Source organism: Alligator sinensis, unplaced genomic scaffold (assembly GCF_000455745.1).
Source record: "Alligator sinensis unplaced genomic scaffold, ASM45574v1 scaffold970_1, whole genome shotgun sequence".
NCBI lineage: Eukaryota > Metazoa > Chordata > Crocodylia > Alligatoridae > Alligator > Alligator sinensis.
The window spans coordinates 350,428-375,050 of NW_005842094.1; the positions used below are offsets into that span (position 1 = coordinate 350,428).

The 24,623-nt window shown below is 46.0% G+C and overlaps 1 protein-coding gene across 2 annotated transcripts in view; it reads left to right on the forward strand.

Annotated features, from left to right (window-relative positions):
- The first annotated feature begins 80 nt into the window (after window positions 1-80).
- The window catches only part of RBM38 (RNA binding motif protein 38), a 26,226-nt gene continuing 1,683 nt past the window's right edge, over window positions 81-24,623 (forward strand). The window contains exons 1-3 of one of the 2 annotated variants that reach the window (XR_003094207.1): window positions 81-206; window positions 901-955; window positions 19,477-20,421. Coding sequence is in view for 1 of the 2 variants with exons in the window: in XM_006024072.3 (XP_006024134.1) it covers window positions 89-206; window positions 901-955; window positions 19,477-19,777 (474 nt within the window). In the remaining variant the exon portion in view is untranslated. Of the gene's footprint in view, window positions 207-900; window positions 956-19,476; window positions 20,905-24,623 lie in introns of those variants that run through there. The other variant, XM_006024072.3, reaches the window with a different exon arrangement.

Here is a 24,623-nt window from a genome sequence, read left to right on the forward strand (position 1 = left end):
CCCCCCCCCGACTTAGTTGAGGCCGTGTTTCGTTTTGGGAGGACATTCATGACCCCCGCCCTGAGCTTGTGCTTGGTTTCAGGTGACCATGGCAGACCGAGCGGCTGCCGACCGAGCGTGCAAGGATCCCAACCCCATCATCGATGGCAGGAAAGCGAATGTGAATCTGGCGTATTTGGGGGCCAAACCGCGGAGCATTCAAACCGGTGAGGAATCCAGCGGTTGTTTTTAATTTGCATTAGAGTAAGCCTCGGGTTTAGGTAGCCGCAGTAGTAAACTTCCCAGCAGGTTTTTGGTTTTTTTTGCATTAAAATAAGCCTCAGTTTTAGTAGGGGGTGCTGCTTGCTGGCCTGCTAGTGCATCCCCCCGCTAGGCTGTAAGCACGGATCCGTTCTGAAGGTCCGCACCTGCCTGATAGTTTTGCTTGTGTGTCTGCTGCACCGTATAATTCATCTGTCTGCTTCCTGTTTCCTTCCTTGAACCCACTACGGTAGTTTCATGGAAGTGGGATGAACAGACGTTCCCTTAACGCTTGTGCATTTTGCTCCTTCGTGTTCCTTTTGTGACTGTTGTGTGGCTCATGTGCATCTCGTCGCCTTGCCTTCTGCATTTTGTGGGTTGGTTGTACACTGTGTAGAATGACTTGCTGTGTTTTAGCTCTTGACGACTGCATTTTTGATAAGTTCCCCATTCAGAGCTGTAATCCGCTTCAAAGTCGTGTTGCATTTAATGGACGTATTAAGATCACTTTGCCTCTAAAAGGTATTTTGTTAAGTGTTTAAAAATTGTTCCCACAAGGGGAGGGAGGGTGTGTGTACACACCTACATGCATGTTTACATGTTACCATGGACACTTTTTTTTTTTATTTAATCTTCTGGCTTCCAAATACTCTTTTTCAGGTTTTACCATAGGTGTGCAGCAGTTGCATCCAGCCTTTATTCAGAGACCCTTTGGGTAAGTGGAAGTTTTTTTTGTCTTAACAGTCCGGCTGAAGTTGAATGCATAAATCGACTTCCTCATTTTTTTTTTTTTTTTTTTTTTTTTTTTTTTTTTTAAATGCAAGAGAAAACCCTAGGTCATAAAAAGGGGCTGAGCCTCTGTAACTGCCAGAGTGCTTCTCTTTTAATGGAGATTTCAAAAGTTGTTTTGTATTATGTTAGTTTTCATATGATTTGGACAGAACTTCCTAACACATCAAGTCACGTTCCTTTTAAATCATGAGTAATTTGCTTTCCAATGTGCTTCCTGCCGCTTTGGCTATTTCAGGAATGTAGGAGAGTCCAAATAAGTGGTACATAATTTCTACTGTTGTAACTTTTAAGGTATCAAAGTCGGTAAGGACACTTAAAGTACCAGGGCCTATTTCTAGAATGAGATCTACTCCCTCCATCCTCTTTCCCATGTAGTAACACTTGGGTTACAGTTCTGGTCTGAACTTGGGTTCTAGTTTTGGTCTAAAATGCAAATTGCATTGGAAACAAAGTCTGATACTTAATGAAAGTAACATTAGGTCAAAAATTGATTTTTGGACAGATGTTATACAGGGCTTGAATAGTCGGCAAAAGTAGGCTTTTGTCTACCGCTTTCAATAGCTTATACCATCCCTGCTCAGTTAGAAAAGTCCTCTCTTTATACATCTAATAGGATCTGGCAGCTGCTCGGGAAAAGACAAGTGTGCTTCAAGAGAACAATAGCAACTGTCATACTGCCTTCATTTAACTGTTTAATGATTGATGCAGTGCTTTTTTTTCATCACTTCAGAAAGTGAATATTGATAGTTTTCCTTTCTAAGAGCATTAAGAAAATGGGTGCATTATCTTAAGCTTTTGAGCACTGCTGGTTTGCAGTTTTAAGTGACATATGAATGAATGTCTGACTTGTTGACAAAAGAAAAAGTATTGAATTCCTGCCCTATTCTTAATTCATCATAACATTTTCTCTTTCTCTCTCTCTCTCTCGTATAACTTTCCCCCCCATTTTTACCTTTCCTTTCATGCCTGTAGTCACACAGCTACCTAGGCAATATCACTGCAACCCATTTATGGATGTAAGAAGTGGTGTTGCCATAACAGTGTTCCCACCATATGTTTGGTTGTGTATGGTTGAAACACATTAGTTTTCATAAATAGTTATGGCTGTGTTGGAAGGACTTGGGGAACATCTGTTATGAAATGAAGTCTTGGTTGTGGTACAAAGAGCTGGAGTGTTCCAGGTAGACAGGCTTTTTTGTGTGTTATGGCTTTGCTTACATGGGAAATAACAACAGCTTTCTCCGTCCAAGGCAGCCAGTAATCTTTATACTTCTGACACTTGAACACTGGGGCACATAATGAAAGATGATCCTAAAAGCTGCTCAAAGCAAAACTGTTTACATGTTAAGTTGAAAATAAATAACTCCACTCTTGACTGCAGTGGGCTTTGGCTCAAACCTGTAATCCATGTAATCACATGCTTATTCTTATCTGTGACTTCACATAGCAACTTCAGCTGCATATGTGGGGAAAAATAGCTTCTTTTCAGAAGAGTTTTTTTTTTTTTTTTTTTTTTTTAATCGTTCGCTTTTAGTTTTGCATATGAAGGAGCGTGAGATTAACTGCCTGCATGTTCCTTGTGATCAAGACGGTGTTCTAGTTTTTAGGCATTGGTTTCATCATTTAAGCCAGCCAGGCTACATTTAGTACATATGACAATGAGCACTAAATTATTTATCAGTTGCCAAGAGACAGGAACCTGGAGACTGAGGAGGCCAGGGGAGGGGATTATATATCTTGTTATTTGCAAGCATCAGTAAACAAGAATTTCATTGCAGTCTGCTCCAGCCATGATTTTAATCATGAGAAATGTGGGTTGGCAGAAAGCTAGAGCAATTTACCTTGGTGCCATGAATTGGACCATACGCGAGTTTCTTCTCCCCTTTCCCCTCCTCCCCCACAAGAAGGCATCAGGTGCTTGTTTTGAACAAGAGTTTGGCTCTGGATCTGACTCTGTTTTGAGAGGGGGGGGGAAAAAAAAAAATCGGCAAGATAAATGCCAGCTTGCAGTGCAACCCTGCGTTCCTTGCTGACCCCACATCTCTCCTCATGCCATTGTGGAATTCTGGAAGCTCTAGGAGTGCAAGAGCAGGTCGTCATCCACTTCTGCTTGTGGAGTCCCTTGTTTCTTTCCCTTACCTTTTTTGTGTTAGGCACCCCTAACTTACCAAAGGACAGATGACCCACACGGGGCTGCCTGTGTACCTGGTACCAGGGACAAAATGCCCTTTCCCAACTGCTATCCCTGTTAAAGTGCTAATGTTCCAACTATAGGACACATTGTACAAGGCAACTGCATCTGTCCGCTGGGTCCTAGATGCCATAATGGAACATGGTAAAGTAGTTAATAGATAATTCATGACCTGTCCTATGGTGATGTTAACAGATGAGGCTAATGTATTAAAAGCACTGGTGCTCATCTTTATTTGGCTGATGGGCTGGATGGGCAGTGGCTGGTCATTCTGGATCTGGCTGATGATCCCAATCCTGCACCTGGGGCGCTTGTGGTGGGACCCAATCTGGCTTTGTGGAGATTGTAGGATATAGCCTGGCTCCAACCCAGCCCCACAGAGTGGGGAGGGGGCTTGATGTGGCCCTGATCCAGCCACAGGCGGGGAGGGAGCATGGCCCAGGCCTGATCTAGTTACTGGGGATGGGGAGGAAGATTGGGAGTAGGAATTTGTATTTCCTGGTCCCAGCCTGTTTTTAGGAATTTGGCATTGGGGGAGGGTGACATTATTAATTGCCACTGCTCCTCCAGTGTCTAAGTTCTTGATCCCTGGCTTGCTTTGTGGGCTGGATTCTATGGTTCTGCAAGCCAAAAGGATTGACTAATAGGTGAAGCCCAAAATGGAAGCTGAGGCTTGGACTGGAGGCAGTTTTCTCCAATTTCTTAAAATGACTAGTAGTAACCCAAACCACAGCGAATATTCTTCTTAAATTGAAACCTCCCCATGCACTGCGGGGACCCGTGAGCAGCTGGAGTTTTGGTTAGGGCTGGAGGAAGAGAAAGTGAAACTAAAATGAACCTCTGTTTTCTCCGTCCCAGCAGAGTGAAGTGTACACACAAAACAAACAGTGCAAACGGCCAGAAGTAAATTAGAATTGAGAGCTATTTATAGATTCATAGATGTTAGGGTCGGAAGGGACCTCAGCAGATCATCGAGTCCGACCCCCTGCATAGGCAGGAAAGTGCTGGGTTCAGATGACCCCAGCCAGAGGCCTGTCTAACCTCCTCTTTAGTTTCAATGCAATAACTTTGGATTGTAATAGCAATGCAGAAAAACAGTGTATTGCTATGTTGGGCCAGACCTTGAGGAATAACTTGTACACTTACGGGCCCAAACTGCTGTGCCTGCTGGCTTAGTTTGTAGCTTTGATCCTACGTCTACTTCTGTGTTTGGGAGCTGCCCAAATTGTGCTCTGCAAGCATAAAATTACTCCCATGTAATCAGGGTGTGTTATGAGACTCAACAGGTAGGTTGCTTGGACTGTTTCTGCAGTGCCCCTTTCAGATGTTTTCTGAGACGTCTTAGATGGTATAAAAGCAACTGAAAGTAACCCAGAGAGTGAAAAGGAGCCCTTGGTGTAGCCAGCTTTCCAACCTCTTATGGTTCCCTCAATTCGGTGCCTGTGGTGCACCAGCCGTGTCTAGATGTAAAATTGGTGCAGGTCACTGGGACTCCTCAGCTATGCTTACAGCATGTTGCCTGTGGCCAGAACAGAAACTGTGCTATACCAGTACGCTACGTGAATACACTGCCCCTCCATAAAGCTGCTTAAAGAGCTCTCTGTACAGGGACTCTCCCTGTGACTGCTACAGCTGTATTTTAGGGCTGCCTCTTGCTGCAGGATCTGCCCATTGAGTTGATCATATACCCATCAGAAGTAGGGTTGGTGTCATCAGGCTCTTGGGTCCACTGCTTTGTGCCTGGTGCAGTTGTTCATACCAGTGCAGTAAAGGTGTACACTGCTATCAGGCTAGAATAGTAGCACTGCACACTCACACAAATGACTGCAGAGTGGAAAGTAGCAGAGAGCCAGACATGGGGAGCTCAGTAGTGATGGGCCTCCTCACCCCAGCTCTGCATGTGGCCTGGCGCAGCTGGCACTTTGCCTTGACATGGCTCAATCTGGCTGGGTTTTGAAGTTCACAATCTGCTGCCACAATTAGGAAGTGAAGAAAATCCCTCTTGCAGCTGTTCTCCTTAAAACCGCTCTATTGGGTTAAAACTAAATAGAAAGAAAACTTTCATCTCTCTTACTGTCCTTACTCTGCAGTGTGCCCGGTCAGCTGGCAGTCCCTGCGCTCTGACTTTCTGTTCTACCTCTTAGCACAAAACCATCTGGCCGCAAGACCCCAGGCTGCCCTGTCAATCGCCCATGGCTCTCAGGGGCATGGCTCACCCAGCACCTGTTGTTTATTGGTGCCAATAACATGAAAGCTTTTTTTGGGGATTTCCAGAGAAACATTCAAATCCATTTTCCAAATGTCTTCAGCTGCTAATTCCCAAGTATGGCTGCTGTTGCCTAGGCCGAACTCCTGCCAGTCAGAAATGCCTCCTTTTATAGAACCTCTGTAAAATGATACATGCCTGGATCAGGCTGCTTTGCAGGCTCCCCCCTACCCTGGCATGTGTTTTAAAGCAGTAGTGCTCAAACTGGACCCAAAAACATAGTGCTCTCCTTTGGGCCATTCACCAGCATCTTGTATTTTACGCAGTTGCTTATAGTAGCGCAAAGTGAGCATGTAACACTGCGGTCTTGATCTGCTTAGTCCCTCATGCTTGCTTGTCTGCAATCAGTTAAGTCTGTCCGAGCTTAAAGCCAAATCCATTCTGTTTCATGGGCCAAAGGCTGCTTGATTGCACTCTGTAGCTGTATTGACATTAAAAGAGGGGCACCAATGTGACACAGCCAGCTGGGCCCTATGTAAAAATGAATGTTCGTTTGGTTCTCATCTCTCAAACAGAGACAACGCCATTGGCTTCAATGGAATTACTTTTACTTACCCTAGGGCAGTAATGCTGGATCTTTCCATCTTCTTGTAGACATTTGGGATGGGTGTAAATCCCTACAATGAGAATCACGGCAGTTCTCTAGGCCCTGCAAAAAATGCTCAGAGCAGGTTTGCCAACAACCCAGCCCTGTCCATTCTAGGAATTAAAGCAACAGCAGCATTTGTATAGCTGCACACTTGCAGGGAAATGGAGCCATAATTTTCTGGCACTGGGTGCAACATCAGTGTTTTAAATTGATTCAGTGTAGTCCTCAAATATTTGGCCCCTAGTCTGAGGCCAATATACAGTCAGGTTTCATTTCTGGTGATCATTTTGTTGCAAGAACATCTGCTTGCTCATGGTCTAGATTAAGATCCTGTTTCCCAAAGGCTATTACATGTGGATTTTGATTCCTACATATTTCATCTGCCTTAATTCATTAATTTAAAGGTAGAAAGCTCAGAACCCCGTAGTTCATCCTTCAAGTAACTTATTCTCCATTTTCAATCTTTAAGGGACGGTCAGGGTCCTGTTGTCATCTTTAGAGCCATCTTGACTTGTTTCTGCTTCTCTCTACCACAGTCTGAAGCAGAAATGTGCTCTACCAGCTTTATTCAAATGACTCTACCTGGTCCCACTAGGCACAGGGATGCAGCCAAGGGGACATGTAGGTAAAAGCATGATGACAATGAGGGCTTCAGACTTTTGAGGAGAAGGGCAGAGAAATATCTTTTGCTCAAGACCAAGCAAGACTGCATAGAAGTAGGGCTTGCTGAAACTTCTAGAAAGGTGGTTTTTCAGAGGGAAAGATCATCCATTTTTCACAATATATAGTTTTGGTGTTTTTTCTGACAACTTTGATGCTTTTCTTTCAGTATTTTCTTAGTTGTTGGTTCTTTTGTTTTTTGTTTGTTTTTTTTTTTTAAATCAATAGAAGTAATCTAAAGCTCTATTTAAACATCTGCCAGAAACGTTAATTTACCAGAAACATTTGGTGCGCAGAAAAATGTTTGTTTTGTATTTTTATTTTTTTTCTGGTTTGGTTTGGTCTTGTTTGAATGGAAGAAATTTTTTAGGACTTTAAAAACAAAAAAAATCACAAAGCTAGCTTAACAACTTTTTTGATCAGGTTTGCTTGGAGATATGAGACAGATTTGAAGATGCTTCTTCAGGCTTTAGCCTAGTTGCAGATGGAGTTGGAACGATTTTAGTTAAAGGTGGAATTCCTGGGTATTCTGGAGCTGACCGTTTTGGGCCTCCGTTTTCTCCTATGATATTATTTGCCTCGCAGGAGTGTTCCAAGACTTAACGTTTAAGCTGTTTTTTAGCTGCTTGGATGTAAAGTATTCCACGTCCTCTTTTCCAGAAATATTTCTGTTTTATCTGTGTCAGTGCATTTAGTGTTCCTTCCCTGATGGCAAGTGGCTATGGGGAGGCATCCATGTTGCTCTGTGGTTCTTGTTTCATCCAGATGTTATCTTTAGCTCTTTTTTACTTGAATGGGGTTTTTCTTCCAGTTTTTGTCCAGAACCGTGTTTTGTTCAACTAGCCCATTTTATTGATAATTTGCTTGTTTTCGTGGGCATGGGGAATGAAGCTGGGAGTAGAGCTAACTTATTACAGGGCTGCAAAGTGTTGGTTGAGCTGAAGAAGAGGGACTAGTGCTCTTTGAGGGACATGTTCTGTTCCTTTAATTGTGTGCGGCTTCGATTTTTCTCATCTCTCTCATACCTCTGCACTGGCTATATATCCTGGGGTAAGGGTACAGGATGAAGAACACTTGATCTCTTTTAGGTGGTTAGAGAAGGTACTTGTATAGTGTAGAAAGTGTGAATTTTATTAAACCCATAATATAACACTGTAACAGCATAATAAACTTAAAAGGTGTTCTACTCAAATCTGTCTAGGCTGCAGAAATGGGGACATAGAGGGAAATTGCTGGTTCTCGCTTAATTGAACCTGGCGTTCACAGATCCGTTTCCCTCTAGCCATGGTTTTATTAGCCACAGAGTTTGGAAAAAAGCCTTGGATCCTATTATCTGTGTGTACTTCTCTCCCTTCATTTTCCCCCCTTCCTCCTGCCCCAATCCTTTTCAGATCCCAGTCTGATATTTGAGGTTGGTACGAGGTAAGGCTTTCCTGGGTTCCCTGATTGTGTTGTCCCTCTAGTCTCTACTAGGAAGTAGTAAACACAGCTGACTGTTGTAAGCTTGCCCAGGCTGCTCTGAAAATCTGAACTAGAGGAGGAAGAATGAAAGATGGATAGTGAAGGAGAAGAGAAGGACCGAGTGCTTTCACAAGATCTTTGGTTTTAAAGACATGAGTTTCAAGGTTAGCAAGAGCAGGTTTTTTGTTGCAGGATATTTGGGAAGTGTATTAAAGGCATGTGACAGATATGCAAAGAGAGAGTCCTAGGGAGGAGTTATAGAAAACTCTTCCATGTCTGGAGTTGGTTTAGAAAGGAATGGAAATAAAGGTCGATGCCACAAAAGATACTAGAATATAGTCCTGTATTTCCTGTCTCATTCTAAGCTTAACCTTATTTGGTAAGCTGGATAGTTTGGGCTGCACTGGAGCCAGCAGTGTATTGGTGAAGAGTTAAGGTTCCCATCTGAAGTGTGGTCTAATACCCACAGAATCGCCAAAGAAGTTAGGAGCCGGCAATCTTGCGTCTAAAGCCTTGAGGAGTTGAACTCTGCCTCCTACCTCTGTCACAGCCTTCCTATGTGGCCTTAGTCAAGGATCATAGGTGCCACCCTGGGAACACTTAAACATGTGCTCTACTAAAGCCACCCGAGTAGTGCCAGAAAAGCAAGTACTTGCCAGATTGGAGCCTGTTGCTCTGTCCTTAATCCCACCCCCTCCTCCAGTAGGAGTAATAGGTTCTTGGACCGAGTTTGAGGAAGGCGCTGTCTGTCAGTGTACGTACAGCGCTGAGCACAGCATGGTCCCACCTCGGGGGTTCTAAATGCTAATGTATAAGGCACCTTGGCTCCCACTGCCAAGGGGCAGGCATAACCAGGGGAGCTTTCCAGAGCTGACTTCCTGCCCTTTGGGCAGGGGGCTGGACTCGATCTTCCGAGGTCCCTTCCAGCCCTAATGTCTATGAAATGAAATGAAATCTCCAGACCAGCCTCAGTCTGCAGGGTGTTGGGACTTTTTGTTTTTTTCTAACGACCTTCTGCTCTGCAGCCAGAGGTATGAATAGGGCGCAGGTGCCTATCCTAGCTTTTGCCTAGCAAGCTCGGATAACAGTAGCTGCAAAATGCCAAGGCACATACCTCGACACAGGCTGGCAACCTGAGCAAGTACCCAGGGTCCCTTGGGGGCTGGTACAGTCAGCACAGAAGCCTGTCGCCATGTCCTTATTGCTGGTGACCAGAGCTGCCTCGGGCTTACTTACCCCTGCTGCAGTCGCCTCCTGACTGCAGTAATGACCTGCCCTGAGCTGCTGAGAAGTCAGCTCAAGTTAGAATAGAGACTGCATTCCAGCAGCCAAATGCCGGAGCCCTGCCCTTGCTGGTGAACACAAAGGGCCCTGTTCCCTTATTTATTTATTTGTGTAAGAAGTTAGGAGGCTGCTCGGGCAATGGCATTTGTAAGCTGCTTTCTGCCAAGCTCCCTGTGCAGTGTGTACTGGAGGGATGGGCATGCTGGCATTTCTCTACAAAGTCCCCTGAGCAAGCTGTCTGCTTCTGCTGTGACCTCATTGCATGCTGGTCATTCTCCAAATGCTTCAGCAGCGCTGTTGCCTGTTGCATGGGTTGGGGCCTGTTTTTATTTATAGGGACCCCGTCAAGGTCAAAAGGGAGTCCCAGGCAATGCTCTGGGACTCTTTTTCTACAAAGTGCCATGTCATTCTTTAGGGATTTCAAGGTGGGCATTTTTATTTTTTTTTGATGGGGTGCTCAGTTGTGCCAGCCACATCCCAAACCACCAAACAACAAAGGCCAAGTTCGTGGCTGTCTGGGGAGCTACAGTCAAGAGCCAACGAGCTCCTGCTTTCCTTACTGGCCCACTTAGCGGGTCTCCTTACTTCTGTACTCTCAGATCTATGAAGCACATAGGTTGTCAGTAGCTCGGTAGGAGCCTGCTGCATGGTAGAGACCAGGGAAGTAGAAGCATTTTGGGCATAGGTAGAGTCCTGCCCTCTCATTGTCAAGGAGAGAGGTTGGGCAAGAGCTCTTGAGACCAGCACTTCTGTTGGGTGCTGTTCCTTAGTTTGAGGGGAAGGCTCCTGGCCATGTTCCCTTCTACATGGATGGCACCTGTTGTGCAGCTTGCTGGCCAGGCTTATGAAACCAACTTGGAAGCCTGGTATTCAAAGTACCCTCATAGTTTCATAGTTGGTAGGGTCAGAAGGGACCCGAGGAGATCATCTAGTCCGACCCCCTGCCATGGCAGGAAAGAGTACTGGGTTCAAACGACCCCGGCCAGATGTTCGTCCAGCCTTTCTTTAAAGACCGCCAGGGTAGGAGCCAGCACCACTTCTTTTGGAAGTTGGTTCCAGGTCCTAGCCGCCCTTACAGTGAAATAACGCCTCCTGATGTCTAGCCTGAAACTACCCTCTGCTAGCTTGTGTCCGTTGTTTCTTGTAACTCCCGGGATTGCTTGGGGGAACAGGGACTCTCCCAATGCCTGCTGGTCCCCCTTGACTAATTTGTAGACTGCCACTAGATCCCCTCTTAGCCTTCCTTTTTGGAGGCTGAACAGGTTCAGGTCCCTCAGCCTCTCCTTGTAGGGCCTGCTCTGCTGACCCCGGATCATGCAGGTGGCCCTCCTTTGGACCCTCTCCACATTGGTCACATCCCTCCTGAAGCGCGGCACCCAGGACTGGACACAGTACTCCAGCTGCAGCCTGACCAGTGTTGCACAGAGGGGGAGGATCACCTCCTTGGACCTGCTTGAGATGCATCTGTGGATGCACAACAAAGTATGGTTGGCCTTCCTGACCGCGTCCCCACTTTGTCAGCCCATGTTCATTGTGGCATCAATGATGACTCCAAGATCCTTTTCTGTCTCAACACTGGTGAGAAGGGAGTTCCCTAGCCTGTAGGTGTGCCGCCGGTTCTTCCTCCCCAGGTGCAGCACCTTCCACTTGTCAGTGTTGAGTCCCATCCTGTTCTCTTCAGCCCACCCCTGTAACCTGTCTAGGTCCGCTTGCAGCCTGTTCCTTCCTACTAGCATACCCATTTCACCCCACATCTTAGTGTCATCTGCGAATTTGAGCAGGGTGCTTTCTACCCCCTCTCCCAAGTCACTGATAAAGATGTTGAATAGTGCGGGCCCAAGGACCGAGCCCTGGGGAACCCCACTGCCCACATCCCTCCAGGTCGAATAAGACCCATCTACCACCACCATCTGGGTGCGGCCCTCTAGCCAGTTAGTGACCCATCTGACCGTGTAGGCATCAACACCACTGTCTCCTAGTTTCTTACTGAGAATTGGGTGAGAGACTGTGTCGAAGGCCTTCCTAAAGTCCAGAAAGACTATGTCCACTGCGACACCTGCATCCAAGGACTTGGTGACCTGGTCATAGAAAGCCACCAGGTTGGTTTGACAATACCTGCCCCTAATGAACCCATGCTGGTTGCCCCTGAGCATAACCTCCCCTGCTGGCCCTTCCTGGACATGTCAAGACAATTCTTTCGAAAAGCTTCCCCAGGCCCAAGGTAAGACTCATGGGCCTATAGTTTCCTGGGTCCTCCTTCCTCCCTTTTTTGAAGATGGGGCCCACATTGGCCCTTTTCCAGTCCTCCGGCACATTGCCCAAGTCCCATGAGTGCTCGTAGAGCTGTGCCAGAGGTCCCGCAATGACCCCTGCTAGTTCCTTCAGCACTCTGGGGTGGAGATCATCAGGACCTGCAGATTTAAATACATCTAGTCCCTCCAGAAGTTCCCTGACAAGGTCCTCATTAACCCTAGGCCTGGGTGTGCCACCCACAGGGCCCTCGGGGGAGCCAGTGGGGGAGATATCCGGGTCCCTCCTCAGAAATACGGAGGCAAAGAAATTGTTGAATATGTTGGCTTTACCCATCATTCAGTAGTGAGGTTGTGGTGGCTGGGACTAACTGTATGGAGTGTGAGATTCATAGATGTTGGGGTCGGAAGGGACCTCAATAGATCATTGAGTCTGACCCCCGTGAGGGGGGAGGGAAACAACTGTGTGTTCTTGGTGAGAATTCAAGTGTCAGCTTTCAAAAATGCGATGGGTGTATTACCCGGTTGGGCTGTTCTGCATAGATATCTTCTTAAGCCACTCTAAAATGTGCCAGAAAGTTGCATGGTTTGTTCAATCCACTGTATTTTAGGCTGAAGCCCTGCCTCAAATGTTCAACTGTGTAAAGTGTTTCCAGCAGGAACTGAATTGAAAAGAAACTCTGTTTTTGTCCGTTTTGATTAGCTTCTACAAAAAAAAAAAGCTGTTTTCTGCTGATGGTCTATAACCACATGTTTTGTTTTTATGTCTTTTAATTTTGGCTACGGGGGCAGGTGTGGCGTCGTGCCACCTAGTTAGGAACACGCTGGGTTAGCGCCCTGATCCTCATCGCCAGCCATCTCGCGCTGCCTTTGGCCAAAGGCTCAAAGCAGAGTACTTCATGAATGTCTCCAGCAGGGACCAGTGGTTCTAATTTTAGGTTTGACCATATTCATTGTGTTCTACAAGTGCTTGTGGTCTCTGCCAGTGATTAATCGTAATGCCATGAAGCATCTCATACTTTTTGCTGTTCACAGGATGACTTTGACGTGTGATGACATTTGCTGATCACTTGATTGACGTTTTATAATCACATTTTGTATTCTGGATCAAGTTCTCTTCTGGCTTGCAGAACTTTGACGGGCGGGGAGATTGATTTGATTGATATGTATGCTCAGACAATACTTTAGGCCCCAGAAGACTGATATCCACATATGGGGAAGGGGAGGGAGGTCTGAATTGGAAAATGGAATTCATTCTGGAGAAATTAAGATTGGAACTGGCTTTTTTATGTATAATATAAAAATTTATACAGCCTTAAAATTTCTTCAAGCAATTACCCTTTAAAAATGCTTTTAGAAGAATATACTGTATTGTAGAGACCTATGAATTATAAACTGAGCCAGCAGATAACTTCATCCTGTTGCACTTGGTTTTGTTATGTTTTCTTTGTGGTTGCTAGTAATCAAAGCTGACATTACCTTGGTTTGTATGTTTTTGTTTTGATCAATAAATGAGTTGCCATCTGCTCACCTTATTAAAAAGTCCAATCTGCATCACACTCTGATTTGAAATTTCTGGCTGAATTTAAAAAAAAAACAAAAAACAAAAACCCCCCCCAACCAAAAAAAAACTTCCACTAGTCCTTTTATATAGAAATGAATTCTGGAGTTTCTGTGACTTGGTTTTATTTTTAATTTTTTTTTTAATGTAGTATAAAATAAGATGTTTAACATGCGCTCCTAGGCATCGTGAGCCAGGGCTTATTTTTTGGAAAGCATATATGCTGTTTATATTTGGTGACCACTTATTCTGTGTAGTATTTTGTAGTCAGTGACTTAGATGTGCTATCCCTTGATCAGACAACAAAGGAAATATTTAAAGCCCAAATCAATTTGTAGGGGTGCATTGATTAAAGATATTTTTGGCCAGTCCTGATGACTTATTAATCAGCCATGTTGGCCAATACTGATCCAATAGCCAATATGCAGCCCAGCAGCTTGGAGAGCAGCATCCGGCCAGTAAATTGGTGGGAGGGAAGGAGGGTGTGGGTGGGGTAGATCAAGGTCCCCACAGTGAGGGAGGGAAAGGGGCAGGGAGTGGGGTGCAGGACAGAGCTGCAGGCAGCTTGCTTGGCAGGGGTAGGGGGCTGTTGCCTGCCACTGCACGCACCCCCAGCAGAGGCATGAGGGGGCATGTGCCCCTTGGATGTGTGGGGTGAGGGTGGGCTGCCTGCTGCAGTCTCAGGACCAGGAGTTGTGTGTTTCTTCCCGGCAGAGGGGCTGGACCGGGGTGGGTTGGTGGGTGGGGCCGGGGTAGGTGGCAGCAGCACTGCAATGGGGGGGACTATGGCAAACTTTAGGGTGGCTGTAGCCCACCCTGTAGCTCCCTCCCAGTGCTGCCCTTGCCTCGCGCACAAATCTGGGGAGGCACATGCTCCCCATGCCTCCCCCAGAGGTGCGTGCAGTGGCAGGGAGCTGTTCCCCACCCCCCACAGCTCTATTCCCTGCCCCAGCCCCACTCCCTTACTGGGGGGGGGGGCCTTGATCTGTCCCTTCCTCTCCCCCTGTAGACTTGCTGGCTGGATGCCGCTCTCCAACCTGCCAGGGTGCATTCCTGGCCGCATGTACGGTATGCTGAAGCTGCACACATGTACGTGGCATTTATCGGTGACTTTTATCAGCTACACTGGCCAAAAAAGTCGATTGCCAATAATGCCAACTTTCTTTATTGCTGCTGATCCAATATGGACCAAGATATCGGTGCATCTCTGACAATTTGTGGTGGTGTTGCTAGTAATTCGGGGAAAGTAGAGTTGTTTTTGAGCCTTCTCCAGAGTAAGTATCATCTAATCCTGCCCAAGTACTGAGCACCTCATTTCCCATGTGAGCTCTGGGCTCAACATTTCATAGATTGGGGTTTTTCTCTTAGGAAGGCACATGCATACAGCCACATAGTTGAGAAGAAGGCAAAGGGGTTACAGAAAGCATGCAGCAAAATATGCATTTTCTCCCTTGTTAGTGTGTCTGGCTTGGGGGTACTGAATTATTTCTTTTCTGCTTCTGCCCATGGGTTCATTCTCTGTGCAGTGTATGCACCTGGGTTTTCAGATTTGGCCCCAGATAGAAACCTAGTATCTGAACCATAGCAAAGAGGACCTGAGATGTATGTACTGTGAGCATATTTCAGGCCAAGTGTCACAACTTTTTGAAAGCTGCTAACCCACACCCTTTCCTTGTTGTCTAGAAATGCACTCTCACGCTGGAATGTGGACAGTTGGATACTACAGATTGCCTTTCAACAGTGGAGCTTAGTCTAGAGCTCTGCTTGTGTGGTGTTGGTGAGGGGTGGAGACCCAGGAGAGCTGTGTTAACATAAAAATGTTGGGGCCAAACTGTCTCAAGGATCCCAGCCCAGCTTATGTGTTAACGCTTGTAATTTTGCATGCCCTGGCAAAAACCAACTGTGCACAGAACTTCTGAGGGCATACAGTTTTGTGTTCTTGCTGTTTTGTTCTTTAACACTTTTTTTTTTTCAGTGACTTTTTTTAAATTTTGTTTTATATGCTGCCGTCACGATGAATGCATTAGAACAGAAGCTGGGAGAAATTGTAGGGTGGAGCATTAGCTTCCAGTTACCCTGTAGCCAGGTGGGAGAGCCACTTCAGTATCAGACTGCTTGTTTTATAAGGGAGATGTAGAGAGAAGAATATGTAGATTTAAGAGACGAGCTGATCCTTGCCCTAGAGGGGAGGAGAGCACCTGTTTAATTCCTTATGCAGCTTGTGACCAGACAAGCAGTTATACATTGTGTGTCTCTGCATTAGGTAATGGATTAGAACTGAATCTCTGGGCTGGATCTAAATTTCTGGACCAGAATTGGCCTTAATGAGTAGGCTCGTAGCTGGTTTCCAGTCTAAACTGGGCTTGTTTCCTGGATTTGAGTTGGAGTCTCCCAAGCTTGTGAGATTCCAGGAGGGCTGGGACTGAGTTTCCACACCAGCCCAATTAATTTTTGATGTTAGTATTAAAACAACAGTACTTGATCTAGCAAAATTCTACCAGATTTTTTATTAAGCTACACAAATGAAAGCAACTGGAGACCTGGGGCTCAAAGTCTATAATGTTGTTGCTAGAAGGCATTGTTAAGGCAGGGGTGTCAATGCACGGCCCATCATCTGGTCCCTGGTGCTCTCCCTGAGTGTGGACTCGCACTCTACACATGCTGGACCAACCCCCCACACAGGACCCCACATGCGCACCACATGGTGCCCTCTTCAGCTGGCCCAGAACCCATGCTGCACCCTCTCCGGCCAGTCCAAGACATGAACCACATATGGCAGCAGATCCAGGACCCCCACTGCATGTGGCACTTGCCCTGACAGGTCTATGGCAGGTACCACATGCAGCCCAGGCCCTGGAGCAGGTGCCACATGCTGCTTGTGTCCAGGCCAGTGCCACACGGGTTCTGTGTGCAGCATACTCCCAGACCATCCAAAGCAGGTGCAATGTGCGCTGGGTCCAGCATGCAGGGTGGAGGACAGTACATGGACCCAGTCTGCCCCATGGGGCAGGCCTTACACCATTCGTTTAGCTTGTGGACCAGCATTGCCCCACTCATCTGACACAGGACACCTCTACTATATGATCATTGGTCGATGCAGGAGACTTAGGTTTGGGGTGCCCTCTAGATTTGCTACATCAGCAGGGATGCTTTCAAGCTATGCCCTCCTGGTAGGTGCCCTATGATATTTTATGCAGCCCCACGTTTTGCTAATGAGTACCAAAGTGAGGTGGTAGTTAAGGTGGCTGTGGAAGATTGCAGTGCCTAGCTTCTAACCCACCATGATCTCACGGATGCTTACAGAGGAAGAAATGAAGGGTTGGCCAGGTAATTCTGCTTGGATGTGCTTCTCATAGCCCTTGGCATGCTAAATAGGGAGTCAGGTGAGGGGGAAAGGATCCCCTGTTTTAATGGCAGAATGAATAAATCACTGAAAAATCCTAACTAGCAAGCAGAAAAAGATGGGTACAGTGAGATAGGAGGAGAGCTCCTCAGAAACCCATGCTGCTTGGTATACTGTAGGTATCGGACGGTGTCCTACGTAGTCAGGGTCTACAGTGAGGGCAAACTGGTGGGACTCGTACAAACCAGTGAATCTTTGGTGCCCAACTTGTTTCTCAAAGCTTAGTAAGACAGTCCCTGTTGCCAGACAGAATCCTGCCGCTGCTTTCTCTGATGGCTCTTCTCCAGCCGTAGCTGTGATCAAGTGACTAACTGGGCATTTCAGAAAGCTTTGCGCCAGCCAATCCTTTTTTTCAAAAAGGTGGTTGAGGCACCTGGAGCCCAAGTCTCCTCATCAGGAGAAGGCTTTTGAAAGCAAGGCTTTTGCAGTCTCAGTTCTGGGTGCCCAGTAAAATGTATTGGGCCACTGACTTCTCAGCCAGTCTCTGCCACGGTAGATCTCTTGTGCTCCCCAGTTCTCTCGTATATGAAATAGCGGCCTCCTTGCAAAATCCAGCTGTAGTAGTCGGCAAAAAGAGCTCTTGTATTTATAAATTCTGATTTCTTCCATCCTGAGTTGGCCAGGTAATTAGCAGGGGGATTGCTAAACTCCTCTTTGAAACACAGCCACTCTTAGGATGAGATGCATCTGCTCTTCAGCAGTGTGCAGCAGGTTGGGACAGAAAGTAAAGAATACACCATCCAGCTTAAATGACAAAAAAAAAAAATAATGCTTGGGAGTGTGAATTGATTGAGTAGGCAGCAGGCATGGCCCTACAAGGCTCCTTTACAAGCTTAAACCCTCATTTGTAATAAAAAGCCCTTCAATAATTTATGCAAGTGGAGCCTGGCCTTGGTAGCCTATGGAGCATTATGTCTGCTTTCTTCCTAGAGGGAGCCTCCATGTTTTCCAAGGGAGATTAGCACTGGGTAATGCTAGGCAGCTCTCATCAGCCCTCTTTTGTCTGGGATGCTGGCTGGATAGATCATTCACTGAAAGTGAAACATAAAGGTCAGCAGGACTGAAAATAATGCAAGTCACTGCCCATCGTTGAATAGCTGCTGGGGTGGGGGGCTTGTTGACACAGTAAGTGCTGAAAAATATTACTTTTTGGAAGAAGCCAGAATTAATGTTTTGTGTTTTTCCAACAAACACTCTGTAGCTATTGCCCTCAACAGCCAGTATTATGAAAACACTAGCTTAAATATGTAGTAAGTGATAACAAGCTTGAAAGCCCTTTAACTATTCCCAAGAGGTGCCAGGTCATACTTAATAAAATCATCTTGATTGGGGCATACAAGGGAATGGCCTCCAATTCCTGCTACTGTAAAGCTCCCCAGGGGAGGGATGAGAGCCCATGGGACTTGCCCAGTGACCTGCAAAGGGGTGGGGAGAGCAGGGACAGGGAGGAAGGAAGATGGGCCCAGTCAAGCTGCAGCACAAGTGTGGAGGATGGGGAGAGAAGCAGCTGCAAAGATGCCGTGTGTGTGTGTGTGTGTGGTTAATAGAGCAGCAGGCAGCCGAGGTATTCTAACAGAGCTGCTTCTGAGAGAAGAGACAGAAAGCAGCTGCTAGAAACTAGCCAGCAGAGCAGGCCTGAGGCAGAGACTTACAGACACCCCTTGTTTTCTAAGCACCAGCACCAAGGCAGTAAGGTCAGGAGAACTCCTGTTTCTCAGGGCTCACTTGCTATCTGGCAGGATGGATGTGATGAGCTGGCCAGGGAAGCGGGGTGGGGGCTGTTTTGCTTTTTAACCCCTTGTATTAACCTAGCACTGTTTTTTGTGCATGGGCTTTGTGGAGGGAGAGCATCTCTGGGAGTGTTTGGGTAATGGGAGGAGGGTGAAGGTCTTGATGAAAGAGGCAAAGGGGAGATGGGGAGGCCAGCATTGCTAGGGGGAAGTGTGGTAGGTGATGTAGGCCAGGTCAAGACTGCAACAGCACAGGGATATGGAGGGTAAATAAAATCTGCAGACCTGTTTGGACAGGGGTCGGGCACCATGACTTACCACCTTGTGGTAGCCTGGAGGGGCACAGTCTGGGTAATGAGGTAAGAGAGAAGAAGGCTCTTGGCCCAAGCAGGAAGAATTGGATGGCTAAAGGCAGGAGAGAGAAGCAGTGTGGTTGACAGCTGTGGTGCATATGTGGGAGGAGTCCAAGGGACACCAAAAATGAGGTGAGGAGGAGGGAAAACAGACTGAGGTCAGGCCATGCTGTTGGCATGAGCTTTCAACAACTCTGTCCTGTTGGCTGAATGGTTGGACAGAAATGATAGGTGATGGGAGCAAGTGAGATCTGTTGTAAAGGGATGATGCCCTAGAAAGGGGAAAGAGGAAGAGTTGCTAAAGGAGACAGAAATAATAGCAGAACTAGGAGAACAAAATATCTGAGCACATGAACAAGGCAACAGCACAGGACACTGGAGAGGCACCTTGTCGGAGCAGGCAGCCCAGTGCAGTTACTTTCCCACTTAAGTCTGGGGGTGGAACTGGCCTGAGAGCTCAGGAAAAGCAGAGGGAGGATGAGTGTTGGCTCAGTGCCTGTAGGTCAGGCATCCCCTTGTGCTATGCTACTCTCCATTTGCAGTTTTTGCCTTTCTTTTATTCCACACCCCCTATCCCTCTAATTACTCGTAGTGCAAGGGCAGTACTGCCAGGCAGCACTGCTTCCATTACCACGACGCTTGCATCTGGGAAGAGGGGCAGTCCTGACTGACTCTCTCTCTCTGTTTGACTCCACAGGCTAACTCCTCACTATATTTATCCTCAAGCGATCATTCAGCCCAGCATGGTCATCCCTACCCCTGTGCAGTCTATCACGTCTCCCTACATAGACTACACCACTGCGAGCCAAGCCTATAGCCAGTACACCACAGCTGCCTACGACCAGTACCCCTACGCCGCCTCTCCCGCTGCTGGGTTTGTGGGATACGGCTACCCAAGCGCAGTCCAACCGCCCCTCACAGCGAGCAATCCAGCAGCACCCACCACCGCTTTTGTTCAGTATCAGCCCCAACAGCTGCAACCTGACCGCATGCAATAAGGGTCCAGCCCTGGCATCTACCACATAGGACAATCTTACCATGGAAGGATACAAAAAAAGCAAAAACAAAAAAACAAAAAAAACCCCAAAATAAACAAACAAACAAAAAAAAAAACCCAAGAAAAACAAAGGGAAAAAAGAATGAAAAGAAACGAAACCCTTTTAGGTGCGTATGAATACCTAAGCTATTTATAGTGTTAAGGGGGAACCTGAATCCTTGCAATCTGGCTACACTCATGAAGAAGGACTTCCGGTAAGTTTGGACATAGATCATCTTGAAGACGTACTTTAAAGTCTCTGAAACGTTAGAAGGAAAACTACAGTTTCTTGCACACTTAGTGGTCTGCTTCCATCGTCTGTCGTCTCCTCATCCCCTCACCTGATCCTCTCCCATCCATCAGTTATCCCCACCCCAGCTCCGTTTGCCACCATCAGACCTGCAGTCCTCTTCTTTACTATCGAGGTACGCACAGTACTTGGAGAACAGTGGGGGGAGGGAAAGCGATCTTATTTTTTTGGTTGTACAAAAACTTTGTAATACTCAGAGATGCCTTACAGAAAAAAAGAAAAAGAAAACTATTTTTTAATATTTATTGCGATTTTATTCGCATGAGCTGTGAATTACAGACAGAAGAAGAAGAATAGTAAGTATCTGCCTTGTTTAATTCTCATTTTACTAAATTATTGTATGTAGGTAAAAGTTCCTAATTGCTGAATCACTTCAACATGCAAAAGGGAATATTGGCTTTGAGGAAAGCAGAATATTCCTTTAGTCGACGCACTGTAATATTTTCTTATTGTAATTGTTACTCTGTTAAGATTATCTCAAATTTAGGTATATTTTTAAAATGGGGGGGGGCAGGGGGAAAGAAACAACCAACCAAGAACACCGAACATATTGTCTACTTTGATAAATCTTTTGTTATAATGCTGCAATTTATGGAGACATTTACAGTATTTATGTAAATCTAGAGTTTTCAGGCTGTTGTCTGGTAAAACTAAGGAGAATGTCAGGAATGGATTAAAAAAAAAAAAAAAGCTGTTAGATACTGAACAAATGGGCGGACATAACACTTTTATACATATGGTACAACAGCCAAATAAAGAAAGGAAAACAGACGACGCAAGTCAAGTGCATTTTTACAAAGAGCAATAAACTAGTTTGACTTTTATTCAATGCTACATTGTATGTTCTAGCCAAATAAACGTGGTATTAAGGACAGAATGAATTTGGCCTGAATTGGATACACTGGTCTTGTAATTGTTATAGCTGTGCTGGGCCAGATCCTAAGAGCTTCTGAACCACCTGCAGTCCCTTTGGCATTTCTCAGAATTTAAAGAGCAGCTTCCAATAACTTTCACTGCAGCCACATGCCTGTGAAAGGGACTTGGCTCTCACCTACTTTTTGCACTCCTGTGTATTACCTATTTGCACTAATGCAGAGTGGATTCAAAGCACTACCATTCTGATTTGGTAGCCTTTCCCTATGCCCTGGTGCAAAATGGTGATGCAGGATGAGAGCGAATGGCAAAGAATGCTAGATCGGACAAATACAATCCTGGCAGGACTTTCATGGTATCGCAAAGAAACCAAACAGAATTTTCCTTCTGTTATTATTTAAAAAAAACTCCTCTCTTGAAAGCCGAATCCATCCAAAAGTGTGATCTGCCAAAATTCTGTCAAGGGTGAGGGCTGGGTTTCCAAGAGGTTCTTCGTTGGCTGGGCTGTGGACATGCCGGAATTGGTGCTGGCCTCATGGCATGGTGGCTTCTAGAGCCCTGGGCCTCCTTTGCACTGGTCATCTCGTTCCATTTTATTTTTCCCTTTTGAGTTTCTTTAAATTTGGTTTTCAATTTTTGACTCTTGAAAAGAGAGTCCTAAAATATATGTTTTTAAAAGTAAATAAAAATAATCTATTTAAAGATGTTAATTTTCTATTCCATCTCTGTAACACATGGAAGAAATGATTGTTTCTAACCTTGGGTGGTTGAGGGGGTGGGAGGAGGTTCCCTGCCAGTCATTGAGGAGCTCAGGCTAAATAATGCAGGTTAAAGTGATGGTGATAGTGGTGATGATGTAGTCTAAGTCTTATGTGCAAAAGAGATGACTGTCAGACACAGACACTACTGGTTTTGGTCATGCTTACCGTTGCGAATAAAATCCCATGGCCAAGAACCATTTTTCTTTCCTTTTTTTCTCTCTCTCTCTCTCTGTAATTGCTCTCTGGGTAAAGTGCTAGACCTGTCGAAGTTGCATCAGTGGAGCATCCTGGCCTGAGAAATCACTAGCTTTAAAGTACTATAAGCAGAGCAGGTTATTCAGAAATATTTCTCTTCCACAAGCTTTTAAAGCTTTTGGTGGACCATAAAGGCTAAATGCACTGTGAACTTCAGGCAAAGAAAAATATTCATTTGTAGGACTTGCCAACATTCCTTCTTCCTTACACAGGCAAAGCTCCCATTTAACTAGATATTAGTAATGCCGAATGTATTCTGTTTGTCTTCACCTAAGACCTGTTCTCACTTGAGTCAATAAGAAGACCGAGGCCACTAAAGATTAATTTGTAGGTGAAAAATGAGCCCAGACCACATTAAAAATAAAAGAGGGAAAGAGAAGATTTTCCATTTAGCTGTCTCTAATTTCCTGAAGGGTGGCCAGAACTGACAGGAAGAGATGGCTACAAGGAAAAGCTAAATAGAATGCCTCTATTTCAATAGATATTCAGCCCATTATTATAAAATGAGATTCCTGGATTCAGGTCAACTTTTGCTCTGGCTTTTTTCTAGAACCGGCCACATCAAAACAATAGTCAAACCTGCTGGCTTCCTGTTTGGGAAAACCCAACTGTGAAATTGTGGCTCAGTGGAATAATAATGAAATCCACTGTCGAGCTTTCCAGGTGGAAATGGATTTGTGAGAGACAATGGCAAGTGAAACGTTAGCCTTCAGCAAGAGAACAAAACCTGTCCTTCACCCAGCGCTAGGTTAGAGCACTGAAAAAGGGCCCCTTGGAGCATAGGAGGCAGAGGCGGAGCCCATTGAAAAAGCAGTTCACTGATGGTGGCATAAGAATAAGAAACTCCAGCCTTGCCTTCTTTAGTGCTGAAGTGTCATGCAGAGAGAAACTCCCTCCCCTTGCAAAATCCTGAATGATTGGTGTTGTCCACATCATGATTTTTTTTTTTTTTCCTTCCCTCTCCCACCCTCCTCTTCCTTCGGCTTGATATTGCCACCGTGCAGTGTAAGATTAGAACTAGTGCAACCCCGCATGTGCCTGGCGGAGCAGTGGCTTTCTCTGAGTGAGGAGGGTTGTGTTGTATAACAGAAGCTGCTATGTGTGTAGCTTAGTGAGAGCATGTACCACTTCCTGGAGAATGACTAGGAGGATGGTGTGTCAAACCAAGGTATCTTAAAAGCTTTAAGACTTGCAGGTGCATCTGTTTACCAGACCCTGAACAGCTGTTTGAGACGGCAAAAAGCTCTACTGTTCCTCTCCCAGCTGGGAGATTGATAGTATATATACTAGGCGGGTGTTTGCAATGCTGGCTTGCTAAGGGAGTAGGCCGGGATGCTTCTAAATTTAATGGCACTCTCAAAATGGTAGAGACTGGTTGGACGCAGGAGGTATGGATGGGGTGAGAAGAGGACAGTGGGAATGGCATTTGTGGAGGGATCTTGAGGTGATCCCATTTGCCTGATGCAGCATGGGGAAGTTCATTCTCAGACCAAAGGGGTGCTGCTGGAGGTTGAGCATTAAAGCAAGCTGCATGCTTCACTCATATTTTCCTTTTGGCCTTGCCTGATGTCTGAGCCCTGTACTAGTGATTGGTGATACTGTCCTTTGCTCCCACTGCCAGTTCACTGTTCAGTCAGGGGAACATTAGAGGCCTAATCATTTACAAAAAAAAAAAAAAACAACGCGTGCTCTTCCATGTCCCCTCTTTTTTTGGAAATGTGCAACCTCATAGGGGTGAGCTTTGGAGCATGAGGGTGGTTTAGAACAGCCAGTTCTCCCTTCGGGCAGGGGGCTTGACTAAATGACCCTTGATTCTCCTTCCAACCTCGTGAATCTGGGCCATGCATGCAACAGTTTCTTACAGGTGTTGGACGAGGGGCAGGATTGTGTGATGAAGTCTTAAATACTCAGATTCTTTGAAGTAGGATGCCATGAATCATTCAAAAAGTTTAAAAGGAGCTCCTACTTGGATAGTGGGAGGGAAGGACGTGGCACTCTCTCTCTCTCTCTCTCTCTGCCAACACTGGGAGTGATGAGGCACAGTATGAGAGCTGGGCCAGGGTACCAGATTCCAGCTTTGGGCTGAGCACTACAAAACTCTCATCACTTTTCCCTTGAGAGTTCAGCCCCTGTGTTGGAGCCCTGTTGTTCAGGTGAGAGTTGTGCTAGTTGGAGGCTTCACCCCCACCAAGCTCAAAGCCTGTAGGACTTCCTCCGTACTCGGGCAGGAAAGCACCGTACCCTTTTCCCTCCCACACAGAAACTGTGAGGGCAAAGTGGGGAGCAGATTTGCTGCTACATAGCATTTGCCTGATGATGGATGCCTAGTGGGGAGGGGGCCTGAAGTCACCACTGGGCTAGACGGGTCTGCGTGTCGTTATCTGGTTAAGGCACTTGTGGAGACTAAATGTTTCCTGTTCAGGGGGAGGCCTTGGTTTGTGTTTCGTCCCAGTGACATTTTAGAGCGACTCCTGCAGGGAAATGAATAGCTCCCCTTGGCCCCCCCCCCAAGTGGCATATTAGAAATCTCCAGAGAGAGGACCAAGGTCCTAGCCTTCCTGCATTACCCAACTTCCTGGTTTGATTGTGTCATAAGCATCACAAAGTCA